The sequence below is a fragment of the Stenella coeruleoalba genome (assembly GCF_951394435.1).
Source record: "Stenella coeruleoalba genome assembly, chromosome: 3".
NCBI classification, from domain to species: domain Eukaryota; kingdom Metazoa; phylum Chordata; class Mammalia; order Artiodactyla; family Delphinidae; genus Stenella; species Stenella coeruleoalba.
In genome coordinates, this window is record NC_137148.1 from 42,297,339 (window position 1) to 42,313,384 (window position 16,046).

Genomic DNA, 16,046 nt, shown 5'->3' on the forward strand with positions numbered 1-16,046 from the left:
TACCTCAACATAATAAAGGTCATATATGGCAAACCCACAGCAAGCATCATACTCAATGGTGAAAAACTGAAAGCATTTCCACTAAGATCAGGAAGAAGACAGGGATGTCCTCTCTCGCCACTCTTATTCAGCATAGTTTTGGAAGTCCTAGCCATGGCAATCAGAGAAGAAAAAGAATAAAAGGAATACAAATTGGAAAAGAAATAAAACGGTCACTGTTTGTGGATGACACGGTACTATACATAGAAAATCCTAAAGATGCTACCAGAAAACTACTAGAGCTAATCAATGAATTTGGTACAGTTGCCAGAGACAAAAATAATGCACAGAAATCTCTGGCATTCCAATACACCAACAACAAAAAATCAGAAAGAGAAATTAAGGAAGCAATGCCATTTACCATTGCAACAAAAAGAATAAAATACCTAGGAATAAACCTGCCTAAGAAGGCAAAAGACTTGTACTCAGAAAACTATAAAACACTGATGAAAGAAATCAAAGATGACATAAACAGATGGAGAAATATACCATGTTCTTGGATTGGAAGAATCAACATTGTGAAAATGACTATACTACCCAAAGCAATCTACAGATTCAATGCAATCCCTATAAAACTACCAATGGCATTCTTCACAAAATTAGAACAAAAAATTTTACAATTCATATGGAAACACAAAAGACCCCAAATAGCCAAAGCAATCTTGAGAAAGAAAAACGGAGTTGGAAGAATCAGGCTCCCTAACTTCAAACTATACCACAAAGCTACAGTAATCAAGACAGTATGGTACTGGCACAAAAACAGAAATGTAGATCAATGGTACAGGATAGAATGCCCAGAGATAAACCCATGCACATATGGTCACCTAATTCATGACAAAAGAGGCAAGAACATACAATGGAGAATAGACAGCCCCTTCAATAAGTGGTGTTGGGGAAAGTGGACAGCTACATGTAAAAGAATGAAATTAGAACACTCCCTAACACCATACACAAAAATAAACTCCAAATGGATTAAAGACCTAAATGTAAGACCAGACATTATAAAACTCTTAGAGGAAAACATAGGAAAAACACTCTTTGACATAAACCACAGCAAGATCTTTTTTGACCCATCTCCTAGAGTAATGGAAATAAAAACAAAAATAAACAAATGTGACTTAATTAAACTTAAAAGCTTTTGCACAGCAAAGGAAACCATAAACAAGACCAAAAGACAACCCTCAGAATGGGAGAAAATATTTGTAAATGAAACATCAAAGGATTAATCTCCAAAATATACAAACAGCTCATGGAGCTCAATATCAAAAAAAAAAAAAAAAACAATCGAATTAAAAAATGGATGGAAGACCTAAATAGACATTTCACCAAGGAAGACATACCGATGGCCAAGAGACACATGAAAAGATGCTCAACATCATTAATTATTAGAGAAATGCAAATCAAAACTGCAATGAGGTATCACCTCACACTGGTCAGAATGGCTATTATCAAAAAATCTAGAAACAATAAATGCTGGAAAGGGTGTGGTGAAAAGGGAACCCTCCTTCCCTGTTGGTGGGAATGTAAATTGATACAACCACTATGGAAAACAGTATGGAGGTTCCTTATAAAACTAAAAATAGAGCTACCATACAACCCAGCAATCCCACTACTGGGCATATACCCTGAGAAAACCATAATTCAAAACGATACATGTACCACAATGTTCACTGCAGCACTATTTACAGTAGCCAGGACACGGAACCAACCTAAATGTCCATCAACAGATGAATGGATAAAGAAGATGTGGCACATATATACAATGGAATATTACTCAGCCATAAATAGAAATGAAATTGAGTTATTTGTAGTGAGGTGGATGGATATAGAGTCTGTCATACAGAGTGAAGTAAGTCAGAAAGAGAAAAACAAATACCATACTCTAACGCATATACATGGAATCTAGAAAAAAAAAGTGGTACTGATGAACCTAGTGACAGGGCAGGAATAAAGACGTAGACGTAGAGAATGGACTTGAGGACATGGGGTGGGAGGAGGACGCTGGGGCAAAGTGAGAGTAGCATCGACATATATACACTACTGAATGTAAAATAGTTAGCTAGTGGGAAGCAGCAGCATAGAACAGGGAGATAAGCTTGGTGCTTTGCCATGACCTAAAGGGATGCGATAGGGAGGATGGAAGGGAGGCTCAAGAGGGAGAGGATATGGGGACATATGTATGCATATGGCTGATTCACTTTGGTGTACAACAGAAACTAACACAGTATTGTGAAGCAATTATACTCCAATAAAGATCTATTTATAAAAAAGTTAGAGACAACCAGTATAAACTGCAAACTATCGATATAATGATTTTCTTTTGTTAAGTGAACATTTTGGCTTGTGCATGAACTATTTTTATGAATTTGAATATTATCAAAATTTAGTGTCTTTTAAAAAATTCTTTTATTTTTATATAATTTTTAAAACTTACTTTCCACTTACAGTTATTACAGAATATTGGCTTTACTCCCTGTGCTGTACAATACATCCTTGAGCCTATCTTACACCCAATAGTTTGTAGCTCCCACTCCCCCACCCTTATATTCCCCCTTTCTCCCTCCCCACTGGTAACTACTAATTTGTTCTCTATACCTATGAGTCTGCTTCTTTTTTGTTGTATTCACTAGTTTGTTGTATTTTTTAGATTCCACATATAAGTGATATCATGCAGTGTTTGCCTTTCTCTGTCTGACTTACTTCACTTAGCATAATGCCCTCCAAGTCCATCCATGTTGTTGCAAATGGCAAAATTTCATTGTTTTTAATGGCTGAGTAACATTCCATTGTATATATATCCCCACATCTTCTTTATCCATTCATCTGTTGATGGACATTTAAATTGTTTCCATGTCTTGGCAATTGTAGATAATGCTGCTGTGAAAATTGGGGTACATGTATCTTTTTGAGTTAATGTTTTGGAGATTTTTAAGTATATACTCAGGAGCAGAATTGCTGGGTCATATCGTAGTTCTATTTTTAGTTTTTTGAGAAACCTCCATACTGTTTTCCACAGTGGCTGCAACAATTTACCTTCCCACCAACAGTGCACAAGGATTCTCTTTTCTCCACATCCTCGCCAAATTTGTTATTTTTGTTCTTTTTGAAGATAGCCATTCTGAGAGGTGTGAGGTGATATCTCATTGTGGTTGTGATTTGCATTTCTCTGTTGATTAGCAATGCTGATAATCTTTTCATGTGTCTGTTGGCCATCTACATTTCCTCTTTGGCAAAATGTATATTCAATTCTTCTGCCCATTTTTTAATTGGGTTGTTTGTTTTTTTGATGTTGAGTTGTATGAGCTGTTTATATATGTTGGATATTAATCCCTTATTGGTCATATCATTTCTCCAAATAATTTTAAATTCTTTAAATATCATTGTACTGCCTAGTTCTCCTTTAGGTTAAACATAGACACAAAAATATCATTAGCTAATATTATAAATTAATGATACCATAATTCTTCTAAGTGACCTTTGAGTTAATTAGAAGAATTAGGACTAGGTCCTGATCTCTCTGCCCACATTAGGGGCCAACTGAATTGAGCTTCTTTAACACATTTCATAAGTAATATTATTCATACTCTTCACACTTATCTTCAACATCAAGTCCTTCATTGAAGGTATTCATTTCATCATTGAAGCTACCTTCCGGGTCATCTAACATCATTTTTCAAAGCACATTACTGTCACTTCCAACTTTTTGAAATATAGCTCTTGTTTGAATGTAGTATGGTTTGTATCATTAAAAACTTAATCCTAAATCACAAGAATTATTTGCATAACATCAGGTAAATTGGTTTTTGTTTGTTTTAACCTTTTTAAAGTGATCTTTAAAAAATTTCTTTACAACAGTGGTCTCAAAGGTGGCCCTAGACCCAGGCATCAACATCACCTGGTACCTTGTTAGAAATTCACATTCTCAGGCTTTACCCAGACTCACTGAATCAGAAACTCTGGTGATGGGGCCCAGCAAGATGGGTTTTAATAAGCCCTATAGATGATTCTGATACATGCTACAATTTAAGAACCACTACTTTAGAACAACATCTAAGTGTTGCAATTATGAGGTCATTTCCTTAAAGAATAATTCAGTTAAAGTGTGTGTGCCTCTTTTTTTAAACTGATTTTGCTGCTATAGAAACTGTTTAGAAACACTCCAACCATGTTATCTAAAATAATAATTCCTGTCACATACTATCCCGAGACCCTGCTTTATTTCCTATATAACATGTTAATTATCAGACATTATATACTGTTTGTTCAGTATCTGTCTCCCCCACTAGAATGCACACTTCATGACAGCAAGGACTTCGTTTTGTTCATGACTATCTCCTGAACACCTTGAACAGTGCCTGGTCCTATTGGAAATGAAGGAATTATTGGGATAATTTCAGGCTAACATGTCTTCTTGAGCTACAATAGATCACATAGCTGAATACAGGCTAAAAGAATCATGGAGAAAACGGCTAAGATTTGGTTTAAAGTTGCTCTCACTGAGGTTTCCTACTAAATCAGCAACAAGCAGTACAAAGAATTCGCATCATGTAAGGAATGTAAGGACATAAATTAGTGGGCACAGCTCCCTTCATTGCTAGTATAAGCACTCAGTCATTGGGTGGTTAGCTTCCCAAAGAAGTGAGGAAAACACCAGGTCAAAGAAGCTCTGGTTTGTGGGCTCATTCAGCATGGGGAAGGCCATAAAACCACCTACTACCACACACAGAAGTCTTGAAAGCTCTTGTCATTTTTTAAATTCCAGGCGTAAGACAAATAGAAAAATACATATAGATAATTTAAGTTTTCTGTCATTGAAGCTAATGCATTATGAAGATACTGAGGAGTGGAGAGGAAAAGAACTTTTCACAAGCTGATTGTTTCTTGAAACAAGTTAAGGGGTTTTGTTTTTATTTTCTGTTTCTTCTGATGCTGAACTGTAGTAACTTTATATTCACACTGATGAAAAGAATTCTCGGGGCTTCCTTGGTGGCAAAGTGGTTGGGAATCCGCCTGCCAATGCAGGGAACACAGGTTTGAGCCCTGGTCCGGGAGGATCCCACATGCCGTGAAGCGACTAAGCCCGTGCGCCACGACTACTGAGCCTGTGCTCTGGAGCCCGTGAGCCACAGCTGCTGAGGCCCATTTAAGAGTCCATTTGTTAGACAAAGTACGAGGAAATGTGCTCTATTTTATCACTTTCTTGTTTGTTTTCAAAATGGCCATTTAAATACAGATAACAGTTACACAGGACAAACTGGGGAAGCAGGTTCCACCAGCCTGCCCAGCTCACCTGTAACCTGATCTCTCCATTCAGATGGCATTCGGATGGCAGAACCAGCAATGTGGTGTAACAGGGTTGGACACTTGCCCATGCTGAGCCCCCAAACGCGAGAAGCAGCCCTCCTGTTGAGAACTGTGGAGGTTAGGACAAATCACGACTTGACATACTCTACTAACAAAACTTCACAACAGAGTAGAAAAAGGAAGCCCATGCAAAAGGGGATAAAGAAAAGGCAAAGAGAAGGCACCATATAACACCTAAGTTTTTCTTAGAAGATGAAGCCAAGAAATATAAAACATGAATGTGTACCCCAGTTTTATCCATGGAATTCAAATAGATAGTTTTACTTTTACCAAGGTTTCCACACTTGGTTTCTGCGCCCCAAAAACATGAACACCCTAAAATATGCACATTCTTTTTCATGTGGGATGTACCATTTTCTTAAAACAATGTGTTTCTTACTAAGTTTGCTTTTCTTGTGGTTATTCTGTCTAGACAAATAAAACTATATATAATTAATATAAACATTTATCATAAATCTTACAAAATTATGTAAATGATCATTACAAACAAACGTGTTTAGCACCTATTTTGTCAATAATCCGTCGACTCTGAGAATCTTCACTTTCCTCTGTTTTTTTGCCTGCCCTAAGACATGGGTTTAGGAATTCCTAACCCTAACCTCTCCTAATTTTTTATTCTGGCAGCTAAAATGAAAGATTCCAATAGTAACAAAATTAAGTGATCAGGGGAAGTGAGTGACGTATTGAAACGTTCACCCAGAGACCTGGCCTCTGGACCTACAATCTTTAAAAGACTAGCGAGAGCACTCGGAAGGTGCCCATGACGCTTCTTTTTGTAGAAAATTGCTTAACTTCTTAGAGCCCCCTTTTGCTTCGTATGAAAATAGGGCATTATTACAATTATAAAATACCTAAGTGGTTTTTAGGTCCCTTCCAGCTCTAAAAAGTACGTAATTCAAAGCTGCTAAAAATAAATACTTTAAAAATTGACTGTGATATATAAGCGTATGTATACACATACATATGCACGCACACACGCACACACACACACACACACACACACACACACACACATACACACACGGTTTCGCTGTGAAAAGGGGAGGGACTACACAGTATTTTATACCAGAATTTTACAGTGCATCAGTATCAAAACGTTTTTGTTCCTGAAAAAAAAGTTTCAGGCTGGCGTCGGCTCTGCAAGTGGAGTTCTTCTGAGAAACCAGGTTTCAGCTACTCCCGTTTAGCCTCCAGGCGCTTCAGTTTGGATAAAGGGCAGTGTTTCGGAGGACCACATCTCAGCTCAACTGGGGACCCAGCGGAATTTGTAACCCCCGTTGGCTGTCCGGATGGTGAAGGCATTTCCCTGGGGGAAAGCGAGGGTACGGATGGTGCTGTGGCTGCGGATGGAGGTGCTGAAGGAGCCGCCCTCCTCCAGCTCACTGTGGCTCAGGTTCAGCGCGCTCCGGCTGCAGTCTGTGCGCAGCCCCCGGAAGGCGCCGTGCAGGTTCCCAGGCCTGCCGTCCGTGCTCGGGAGCTCGGGCTGCAGCCGGAGCCGCTTGGGATCGCGGCTCTGCAGCGCTTCATCGCAGCGCTCGGAAATCTCCCTCAGGATGGCGTCCACTTCCGCGCAATCCTGCCCCGCGCTGAACAACTCCTCCAGGCTCCTTTTGGAAGTCGCCTTGAGTGGGATGGGCTCAGCTGCCGCCCCGAAATCCCGGGACTGTGTGATCATCAGCTTCTACAAAAAGATGGGGAGGAGCGCCGCCCTGGGGCCAGCCGGACTCGCCTCGTGCTGGGCGCTCAAAGGAGACCTGGGCGCACTTAGAACTGCGCGACTCGGCCGACTTAGGCAACGCCTGCAAGTGACTCAGCGAGCTCCCAGCGGTCCCCTCCGTTCCCCGACCCCCGCCGGCTCCCAACACCGGGAGCTGGGTGGGAGGTGCACAGAGCATTTCCGAGTTTCTGCAGTGTTCTACACGCGCGCGCCCCACTTACATCCAGCACCGAGGCCAGGTGCCGTGTCCGACTGGCGAGTTCCTTCAGTTGCACGTTCCGCTCCTTCAGTGAGGCGATCTCCTCCTGTTTCTGGGTCAACGTCACGTGCAGCTGCAGGAGGAGACCCAAACATTCAGGGATCGTCTACCGTGCTCGGTCTCGTCTGTAAACTCTGCATAAATTGAACGCAGATCCTAACGTCTAATTAGAAACTGGGGCCCCAAGGACGTTTACACTGGTGAGAATAATTTTATTTATTTATTTATCTATTTATTTATTTATTTATTTATTTATTTATTTTTACAGAGCACTTAGACAAAATGTTTCTCAGTTAATCCTCAGTGTAGCGGTGAGGAGTGCTGACTTGGGCAACAGGCAGATATAGAAGTTCAACCTTCCTATAACTCAGTTTCCTTATCTGTAAAATGGGGCTGGTAAAAGTATCTAGCTCAATGGTTGTGAGTGATTAATGAGGAAAGTAAACTGGTAAGCACAATACCAGGCATATAGAAAGCCTTCAATAAGTATTGGTGGCCCTATTAAAAATCTGGTGGATGAAAAAAAAATCTGGTGGATGGGGCTTCTCTGGTGGCGCAGTGGTTGAGAGTCCTCCTGCCGATGCAGGGGACACGGGTTCGTGCCCCGGTCCAGGAAGATCCCACATGCCGCGGAGCGGCTGGGCCCGTGAGCCATGGCCGCTGAGCCTGCGCGTCCGGAGCCTGTGCTCCGCAACGGGAGACGCCACAACAGTGAGAGGTGAGAGGTCCACAACAGTGAGAGGTCCGCGTACCGCAAAAAAAAAAAAAAAAAAAAAAAAAATCTGGTGGGTAAGATTATTCCCATTTAGTGACGTTGTAAACTGAGGTAGAGCCAGTGGAGCAACAGCAGCTACGTAAACTCGTCCACTGGTTCTAACGTCCAAGGGGGCTCATTCCCGCTCCTGCAACCCCACTTCCTCCCGGAGCCCTATACCCTGCCCCCGCCCCAAGGACTCCTGGACGCCAGCCCAGTGTCCCTACTTGGTTATTCTCCACGAGTGCGTCCCCCAACGCCCTCTGGTTCTGGTCGGCCACCTCCTTCCAGTACTGCTCTGGTGGGGGCACGTCGGGAGGGCGCAGCGGCGGTGACTGCAAGGCTTGTGGGGAGAGACAGGGACCAAACGGCAGTACGTCGCAAGGAGAGAAGGGGAAGTCTCCGCCCGCCAGGGGAGGCGACATCATAGAGGATGAGTCTGATGAAGAGGAAGAGAGGGAGCTGGGTTTGCAGCCTCAGACTCGTGCCCAGCTAACTGCAGGGACAAAATATCACGCGGGTATAGGGTTTACGTGATTTTTCTTTATTAATAAAGCACCCCTCACTCTGCAATCCCTACGATCCCCAGGCTCTACCTGATATCCTGTACATACACAGCAGGCGCTCAATAAATGCCTGTTGAGATGATCTGAACTGGATTTCCACGGTGGCCAGGGTAAACTTGCCTGAAGTCACACAAATGCACTACTCTGCACACTCCTGTCACTCAGCGTCTTCCAGACCACGTCACAGCGTAGGGTTCTCTCTCCCAGAACTCACACGGGCAAACTGAGAAAGCGCTATAGATCCAGCGACTCATCTTCTCCATTAGGAAAAGGGGGGAGAGCTAAATTTGGATGAGCCAAACACTTTGATGAGTTGCTGGCGAGTCGTTGACAGGTACAGGGTTTACCACTTTCAGGACCACGAAATCCGAACTAGTCAGATTTGAGGGGTAGAGGACACCCCCGCCGTTACTGAACTGCAAAGCGATTGCACTTGCCTGCAATGAGATCATCCACGGTGTCTCTGAAATCCTGCAGATCGAAGTCCGCTGCCGTTTGCAGGGAGTGGTTCTGAAACAAACCAGAGGTACAAACTAGTTAATGTTGAGTCTGGCGGGTCTGGAACACTTCCTAGACCGACAGTTAACCTCCCGGGCTCGATGGCAGGTCTGCATGCACTCGCGCCCGCAGCGGAAACTTGTACCTGAAAATCAAAGCCCTGCCCGAGACACGGAATCCAGCAGGCTTGCACTGCCATGGTGGGGAGAGGGACGCACGAAGCGGGGACCCGGGCGGGAGGGTCCTGCCGGGCGCTGAAAATGCGCGCTGCTGCGTCGCGCGTCGCTCCTTCTGCGCGCAGCACAGCCGCCCCGCGCCCGGCCTCTGGCAGCCGGCACAGTCCGGCGCCGCCTCATTGGCCAGTCACCAGCCAACCAGGCGCGTTGCTAGTGCGCCCGCTTAGACCTTCAGCTCCGACTTACCTCCCACAGGCCAAGGAGCCACAGCTCTAAGAGCTGGGAGCATGGCGTACGAACACACCGTCCTTCCTCCCAAGACCCGCCAGCGTGCGCAGGCATCCAAAGCAGTGGCTCGAGTCCACACATCCCGCCAAGGCTCAGTCACAACTAAACCACCTCTCCCCACACAGAAAGAGAAAAGGGAGGCTAAGAGATGGGCCAGGGATGCTATGGAAAGTGCTTCTGTTCAGCACGCAGCAGGCGTGGCCCCTCTTGCTCTTCTGTTTCTCAAAAAGTTGGAGTTGACTTTTCCCGTAGGGCGTGATGCATCTCCAGCATCTTGGACTGGACACTCTCCTGGGTTCCTGCAATGTGCCTGGGTGCGTGAGACGGAAGGAGACTGCAAAAGGCTGGTGACCAGGAAACTTCTTATTCCCTTAATTCGTGGACAGAGTTGACACAGACTTTTACATCGAGTCTCTCTGTTCATTCTCACACCAATGTAGGAAGTAGGCAGGGCCCAGGAAGTGACTCCTCCCATGATGGAGAAGCTGAAGCTCAGAGAAATCGCGTTGTCGAAAGCCACCCAGCTCTGAAATAGTGAAACTGGAGCTTCTGCCCCAGAATGCTGGTGCCTATTTCAGTCCTCTTTCCTCTATACCTCATTGCCTCTAGCTTTTATTTCTCTTTTAGGACAGCCTGGCTTCCAATGAAGCCAGTTCTGGGAAGGGGAAAGAAGCCTCTCAAGGAGCATGGTGTGGGGGTGCATCCAGTGTGCCCATCAGAAATATCTATTCTACTGATTCCACTATTATCAATTTTTTTATTCCTTTGGGTTAATCATATTCTTCTCCCAAGCACCCTTCTTTACTATTCAAATACTTCTGAGAAGAGGAACTTATTCTGACTCTAACTTCAAAGAATGTACAAGTATCAGTTTCCTTCAGGGAGGAGAGCTTCAACCAGGGAAACCTCTAGCACCAGTTGAGAACTGAGTCTGTAAGGGGAAGGGAGCTTAGAAAGGAAAGACTGAGGGCCCCAGACAAATCCTGAAGCACAAGTTCTTCCCTGGTTGAAGGAGTCAGAAATGAGACATTTCCCAAGGGCTCAAAGGTCTCCCTCTCAGTAGAGAAAAGCCCTTACCATGAGACTAGAGGCCAACTCTCAGGGACAGCCACCCAGGAAATGCTTCCTCCTGTGCTATCCCAGGTCTTGGCCCATTCTGGACCTCAAACACTTCTAGAGCACTTCCTCTCTCTGTCCACTTTCCCCAACAGGAAAGAGAAATATAACCAGAGTGTGCACTGGCCAGGGGGTTCCCCCACAGAATCTTCCCCTAGGGATATATCTCCTTCTGTACCAGTTCTGCCTTCCAGCGGGAAAAACCCTGGACCTCTTGCTTGGGCCATCGGGCATGAGCTCTGTCCTTGAAACTGTGAATCTTATCTTCCCAATTAGGTAAAAACCTGGCATTTCTCCAACACAAACAGCAGCCAAAAAACAAAAACAAAACAAACCCAAAAAACTTAACGCAGAGCATGATGTCAAATTTAAGTTCTGTATACATAAGCAAAAATTCAGCAAGAGCCTGCTTGGTTCTGTTGTTGTTGTTTGGTTTGGTTTGGTTTGGCTTTTTTCTTGCAAAATAAACATGTTGGAGTAAGGGCGTGATGTAGCCCTCTGGGTCCGTTGAAAGATGCTCATGTATTGCCTTTTTTCATTTGAGCATCCAAACCCTAAAAGAACAGGAGAATGGCCTTTGCAGGGCAATTCTCACTCTTACCTGTTGCCTTCACAATCTCTGCTCTCAGTTGTCACCTACCCTGAGTCTCCCTAGGCTCTATCCCAATTCTAAGAGGCACTTGGAGAGGCCCTGGGAAGCTTTGCTCCACCACCCCAACCCCAGTTCTAGGAGGTGGTCATTTCCTCTGGAGAGTTCTGTACTTGGTCTGTTCCCGTGAAACCTCATATCCCAAGCACCTGCTGCCAGGAACCTGGAACTGGCACCCGTCCTGGAGGTTGCATCTAGCTATTCATATCCATTCATATGCATCGATGGATGCATTCATATCCATCGATGAGGCAGGCTTCTGACCTCCCAGACACCAGTGCTGGGAGATGCCATCATCTGGCTGGGGAGTCTCAGCCCTGGCAAGTGGTAGAAGTGGGATGCAAGTAAGAAGATAGGTTTTGGGGGGAAATGCCTCTTTGCTCCATGGGAGTAAGTGGCAGCAGCCTTTGCAGGGGGCGAAAAGGACTTTTATAAAGTGCCCAACTGCTGAAGGGCCATCTCTGTAGAGAGCAACGTTTTCAGTCAGATTTCTTCGAGTCCTTTGTCACTCTTCCCACTTCCTCCAAATGTAAATTCTCTTCGTTTTTTCCAGTCTTGATCGAGAAGTTATTCTCCAATCTCCACACTCCTTAGACATCCAGGGAATGAAAATGGTTAATGAATGGCCGGGAAAGGCATGTTGGGAGAACAGATAGGTGCCCAGAGAGCAACTTTGCTCCCATTTACCCACCTCGTCCCTCAGTGCGCAACCACCACGTTGCTTTATCGCAGCTCCAAGGAATAGATGGGGAGGGGAATGGGAGACCCGTCTGGCAGGGGAGCCCTCCAGATGAGCTTCCCTGTCCAGAGTTGGTCACAACAGTTCTGAGAATGTGGCCACCGTTAACATACTAGGAGGGAGGAGGAAGTTCTAATCCTCGAGGCTTGGATTTCTGCAGGACATCTCCCCCCCCCTAGCCAGATGTGCCTGCGCTCCCCACCCAAAAGGATTCTTTGAGGAAACTCAGAGAACTGACTCCCGAATCGAAGTTTGGGTTTCGATAGGCCGCGAGTTTCCACCAGGAGAGGTACCTGTGAGGCGGCCGAATTACCACTAGGCGGCGCGTCGGACCCGAGTAACGAGGAGCAGTCAGCGAGGTCCTGCAGGTCTATGGTGGTGAGGGCTGCGTAGGGAGAACCGGAGACACGCGCCGGGCGGACCCTAAGCCTCCCCGCAAGGGCTCGCCGCTGGCATCGCCGCCAGGACTCCGAAACCCCAGGGAGAAAAGCTCTTCTGAGGCCCGCGCGCCCCACCCACCTGGCGCGGGGAACCCGAGGGGTCGCGCAGGGACCACCGGTATCACCTGGCAGCGCAGCGAGCTCGGCGTCTGGGGGATCCTCGTACACCGACACCGGGCTGCTGCCGCTGCTACCGAGAAAGAGCTTCCGCGCAGGGGCGAACTAGCCGGGCACAGAAACGGTGAGCGCGGGTCAGCCCTCACTGCCGGGAGCGTGAGGACCCTGCCCGGCTCCGTCCTGCGGCCCCACCTTCCTCTCCAGCTTCCCGGGCTTGCCGAACGGCCGGCCTCGCAGATCCAGCATCCTATTGGGGCAAATGCTGTCGAAGGCCCGGCGACCCGCCGCGGTGCCCCCGCACGCCTGCATCCTGCCTCCCCGCCCGCTTCAGGCCTGGAGCACCGCGTCGACTGCTTGGAGGCGGCGGCCGGGCCGGGATGGCGACCCGACACCCAGCGCTCCCGAGGCTCTGAAGCCGGCCGGAAGTCGGGGAGGCGCGTGGCCGGGGTGGGGTTAAGGGGCGACTGTGAAGGTGAGGAGGGGAGGCGGGGTGGAGTAGGAGGACCGCCGCGCGGGAGGGGCGGCTCGCGCCTGAGCGCCAGTGGTGGCGCCTTCAGCCCCGGACAATCTGTGCGCGGGCGGAGGCGTTAAAACCCAACCTGGCAACGCGGCTTCCCCCGGGAGCCGCGAGCGCGGGGCCCGGGCCCGCGAGCGCTCTTTTGGCTAGCGTTGGCGCCGCGGCCTCTCGACCACGTCATAGGAGGGGAGGACAACCCCTACTGGTCCCTAACGCTGGGTACCGCCTTTCCGCGTACGGACAGCGGGAATATGGAAAAGTTAACGATTCTTATTTCATTTTCTTCCCACGCCAGCCACAAGGCACGAAACAAACTTGGAGTGTCAACTGCCAAAGTCAGACCCCGGCATTTGCCCCGCCATGTAGGATTTGCTGGGGATGTATTGTAGGAGTCCAGCAGGGACTCCCCAGAACAGCCCCAGATTACGGAAGTCCCCACACCCAAGGCTAGGGAGCCCTCCTGGTTTTGACATCCACTTGGTCTGATGCCTAGAGCCCCGCTCCGTACCCCTACCCCTACCCCGCACTTTCTCAGGCAGCAGCACCTGAGCACAGCCTTTAAAAGAAAGGGTCACACATGTCCACAGTGGACAGCCCCAAATCCCCTAAAACCGGTCTCTTCCCCGGAAGCCTCAGCTACCGCTCGAGGCATTTGGTCACTCTCTGTACAACCGGCCTTGTTGACTCAGCCGGAGTCTTCGCTCCTCTTCCCAAGCCGGAAGCCTCTCCCAGGAAGGGGCATCTCTAGATCCTTGGGTGAGGGGTCTCTTTCAGGACCACTCTTATAGCCATACAGTTTGAACAATCATCTGAAATTGAAATCTTTGTGACCACCCTATTGGGCACCTTAAATTGGTGCCTTACACCTCATAGGAGTAGTGAAAGATTCTCTTTTATTTGCACTTATTATCTGGATTAATAAACAAGATCCCCCTGACAGAGATGGAAAGCAATCCAATGATATAGTTAGAATAGACTTAGAGACTCTCTGAGGCATCTATAGATGCAGGAACCAGTGAGGTCAGCCAGCTAGAGTTGGTGTGGTGTCGCTGATGGTGAGGAAGAAGCTCTGGCTTTAGGGTCGGAACCCAGGATCCACCAGATAACTGAACCCCAGTTCTTTTGGAAAAACATAACACTAACTTCAGAGGAGTTGCTGTGAAGATGAGATTGTTTTTGTAATGCGACTGGTGCTTGGTGTGGATAAATTAATGTTGCTGTTTTGAAGTGCCTTTTCAGCTGCACCTGCAGCCTCCCACAGCCTCTTGCTGGCTTTGTCTCTTACTTCCTCCGGTTCCTGAGTAGCCTTAGCCACTAGTCAGTCCATTCCCCATCCCTATCCTTAATGGCTTCCCAGTCTGCAAAAGGAGTGGGGAAGCTCTTAGCTGAGTTTTGGGGAGATCTCTACACATGGCAAGATCCAAAACAGGCCCATTTTCCATCAATGGGTTCCACATTGGAGTAGAAAAATATGGGCATTGTGCATAAAAATGTACAGTAGATTGTCTGTGGCAACAGGAGCTGGAATAGCATGATTACATGATTCCTGGTCTGGATGATTCTGGAACCAAATCCCCCATATCAATCTTAGCTGAGTAAATGCTGGTGAAGACAACTCCCCCCAAAATCACTTTTGCAGAGGTACCCCATCCCCTAATAGCCAGGCTGAGAGCTCCAGATATTTTGGCACTTGGAACAGGTGATATGATTTTCCTCCTCCTTTTCACCATCACAGACCAGCTTTTCCTCAAACAGCTCGGGGATCACCACTTCCCCCTCCTTGAGCCAAGGAGGAGAAAGTTCCTGGAGAGCTTAGCATATCAACATATCAGGAGAGAAGCGTTCGTAAGGCGCTCCTGTCTCTGGAGAGTACTTGGGTGCACAAGAAGTGCAAGGAAATTTCTCTAAGTATGTTTTGAGTTTGCTTTTTATTTGTGCCATTTGTAATACATTTAGATTTATTCTAAATGCAGTAGAACATGACTGAGTTTATTCTGCCAAAACTTTATTTTTTCAACCATACAGAAAATTTGAAAAAAACAGTACAATGATCAACAGTAGCATTAACATTTTCCTGTATTTGCTTTATCTCTATTTTTTCACCAAGTTTTTTTTTCTGTGTAACTCCTCCCCCACACCCCATCATTATGCAGGCTGCCACCAGCCTTTTTGTTTTTTGGCTTCGTTGGGTCTTTGTTGCTGCCCGCAGGCTTTTCGCTAGTTGCCACAAGCAGGGGCTATTCTTTGTTGGTGCCCAGGCTTCTCATTGGGTAGCTTCTCTTGTTTCAGAGCATGGGCTCTAGAGCGCAGGCTCAGTAGTTGTGGCGCATGGGCTTAGTTGCTCCACGGCATGTGGGATCTTCCTGGACCAGGGCTCGAACCCGTGTCCCCTGCACTGGCAGGTGGATTCTTAACCACTGCGCCACCAGGGAAGCCCCTAGGCTTCTTGAAGACTTGCTATGTGCCAGGCAGGACCTGTGCTGAGGGGTTTGTAGAGAACATCTCATTAAATCCATACCTCAACACTACCAGGTAAATGCTACTGTTACTCTCATGTTTACAGGAAAGACTTAAGCATAGATATGTGACTTGCTTAAGGTCACACAGCAAATTGACTCCAGAGTCCAAGTGTTTAAGCACTACTTTATACTACCTCATAGCAATCTCATTTAAGCTTCATAATAGCCCCGCTATCAGCGATTGGGCTCAGAGAGGTTAATTTGCTGGAGGTTATAGATTCAGGGTCTACAGCAGATTCACAACAGTGAGAATGAAGATGATGGGACAGCTGTGGAGTCACAGAACTC

At 46.6% G+C, this 16,046-nt stretch overlaps 1 protein-coding gene across 1 annotated transcript; it reads right to left on the minus strand.

Annotated features, from left to right (window-relative positions):
• Positions 1–6,519: 6,519 nt before the first annotated feature.
• MCIDAS (multiciliate differentiation and DNA synthesis associated cell cycle protein) lies at positions 6,520–13,214 on the minus strand. The gene is made up of 7 exons (XM_079917203.1): positions 12,915–13,214; positions 12,731–12,827; positions 12,459–12,550; positions 9,137–9,209; positions 8,361–8,572; positions 7,342–7,452; positions 6,520–7,084 (listed from the first exon to the last, which is right to left on the minus strand). Exons 1-7 carry the CDS (start codon positions 13,029–13,031, stop codon positions 6,647–6,649), a joined length of 1,140 nt encoding a protein of 379 aa, XP_079773329.1. The 5' UTR covers positions 13,032–13,214; the 3' UTR covers positions 6,520–6,646.
• Between the last annotated feature and the right edge of the window lie 2,832 nt (positions 13,215–16,046).

Bases quoted from the DNA above. Each gene is read 5' to 3' on its own strand.
- MCIDAS (XM_079917203.1), bottom strand. From the start codon at position 13,031: ATGCAGGCGTGCGGGGGCACCGCGGCGGGTCGCCGGGCCTTCGACAGC. The intron at 12,551-12,730 runs GTGATACCGGTG...CTCCCTACGCAG, and splicing joins CGAGCTCGCTGCGCTGCCAG to CCCTCACCACCATAGACCTG. The intron at 9,210-12,458 runs GTACCTCTCCTG...GGTTTGTTTCAG, and splicing joins GTAATTCGGCCGCCTCACAG to AACCACTCCCTGCAAACGGC.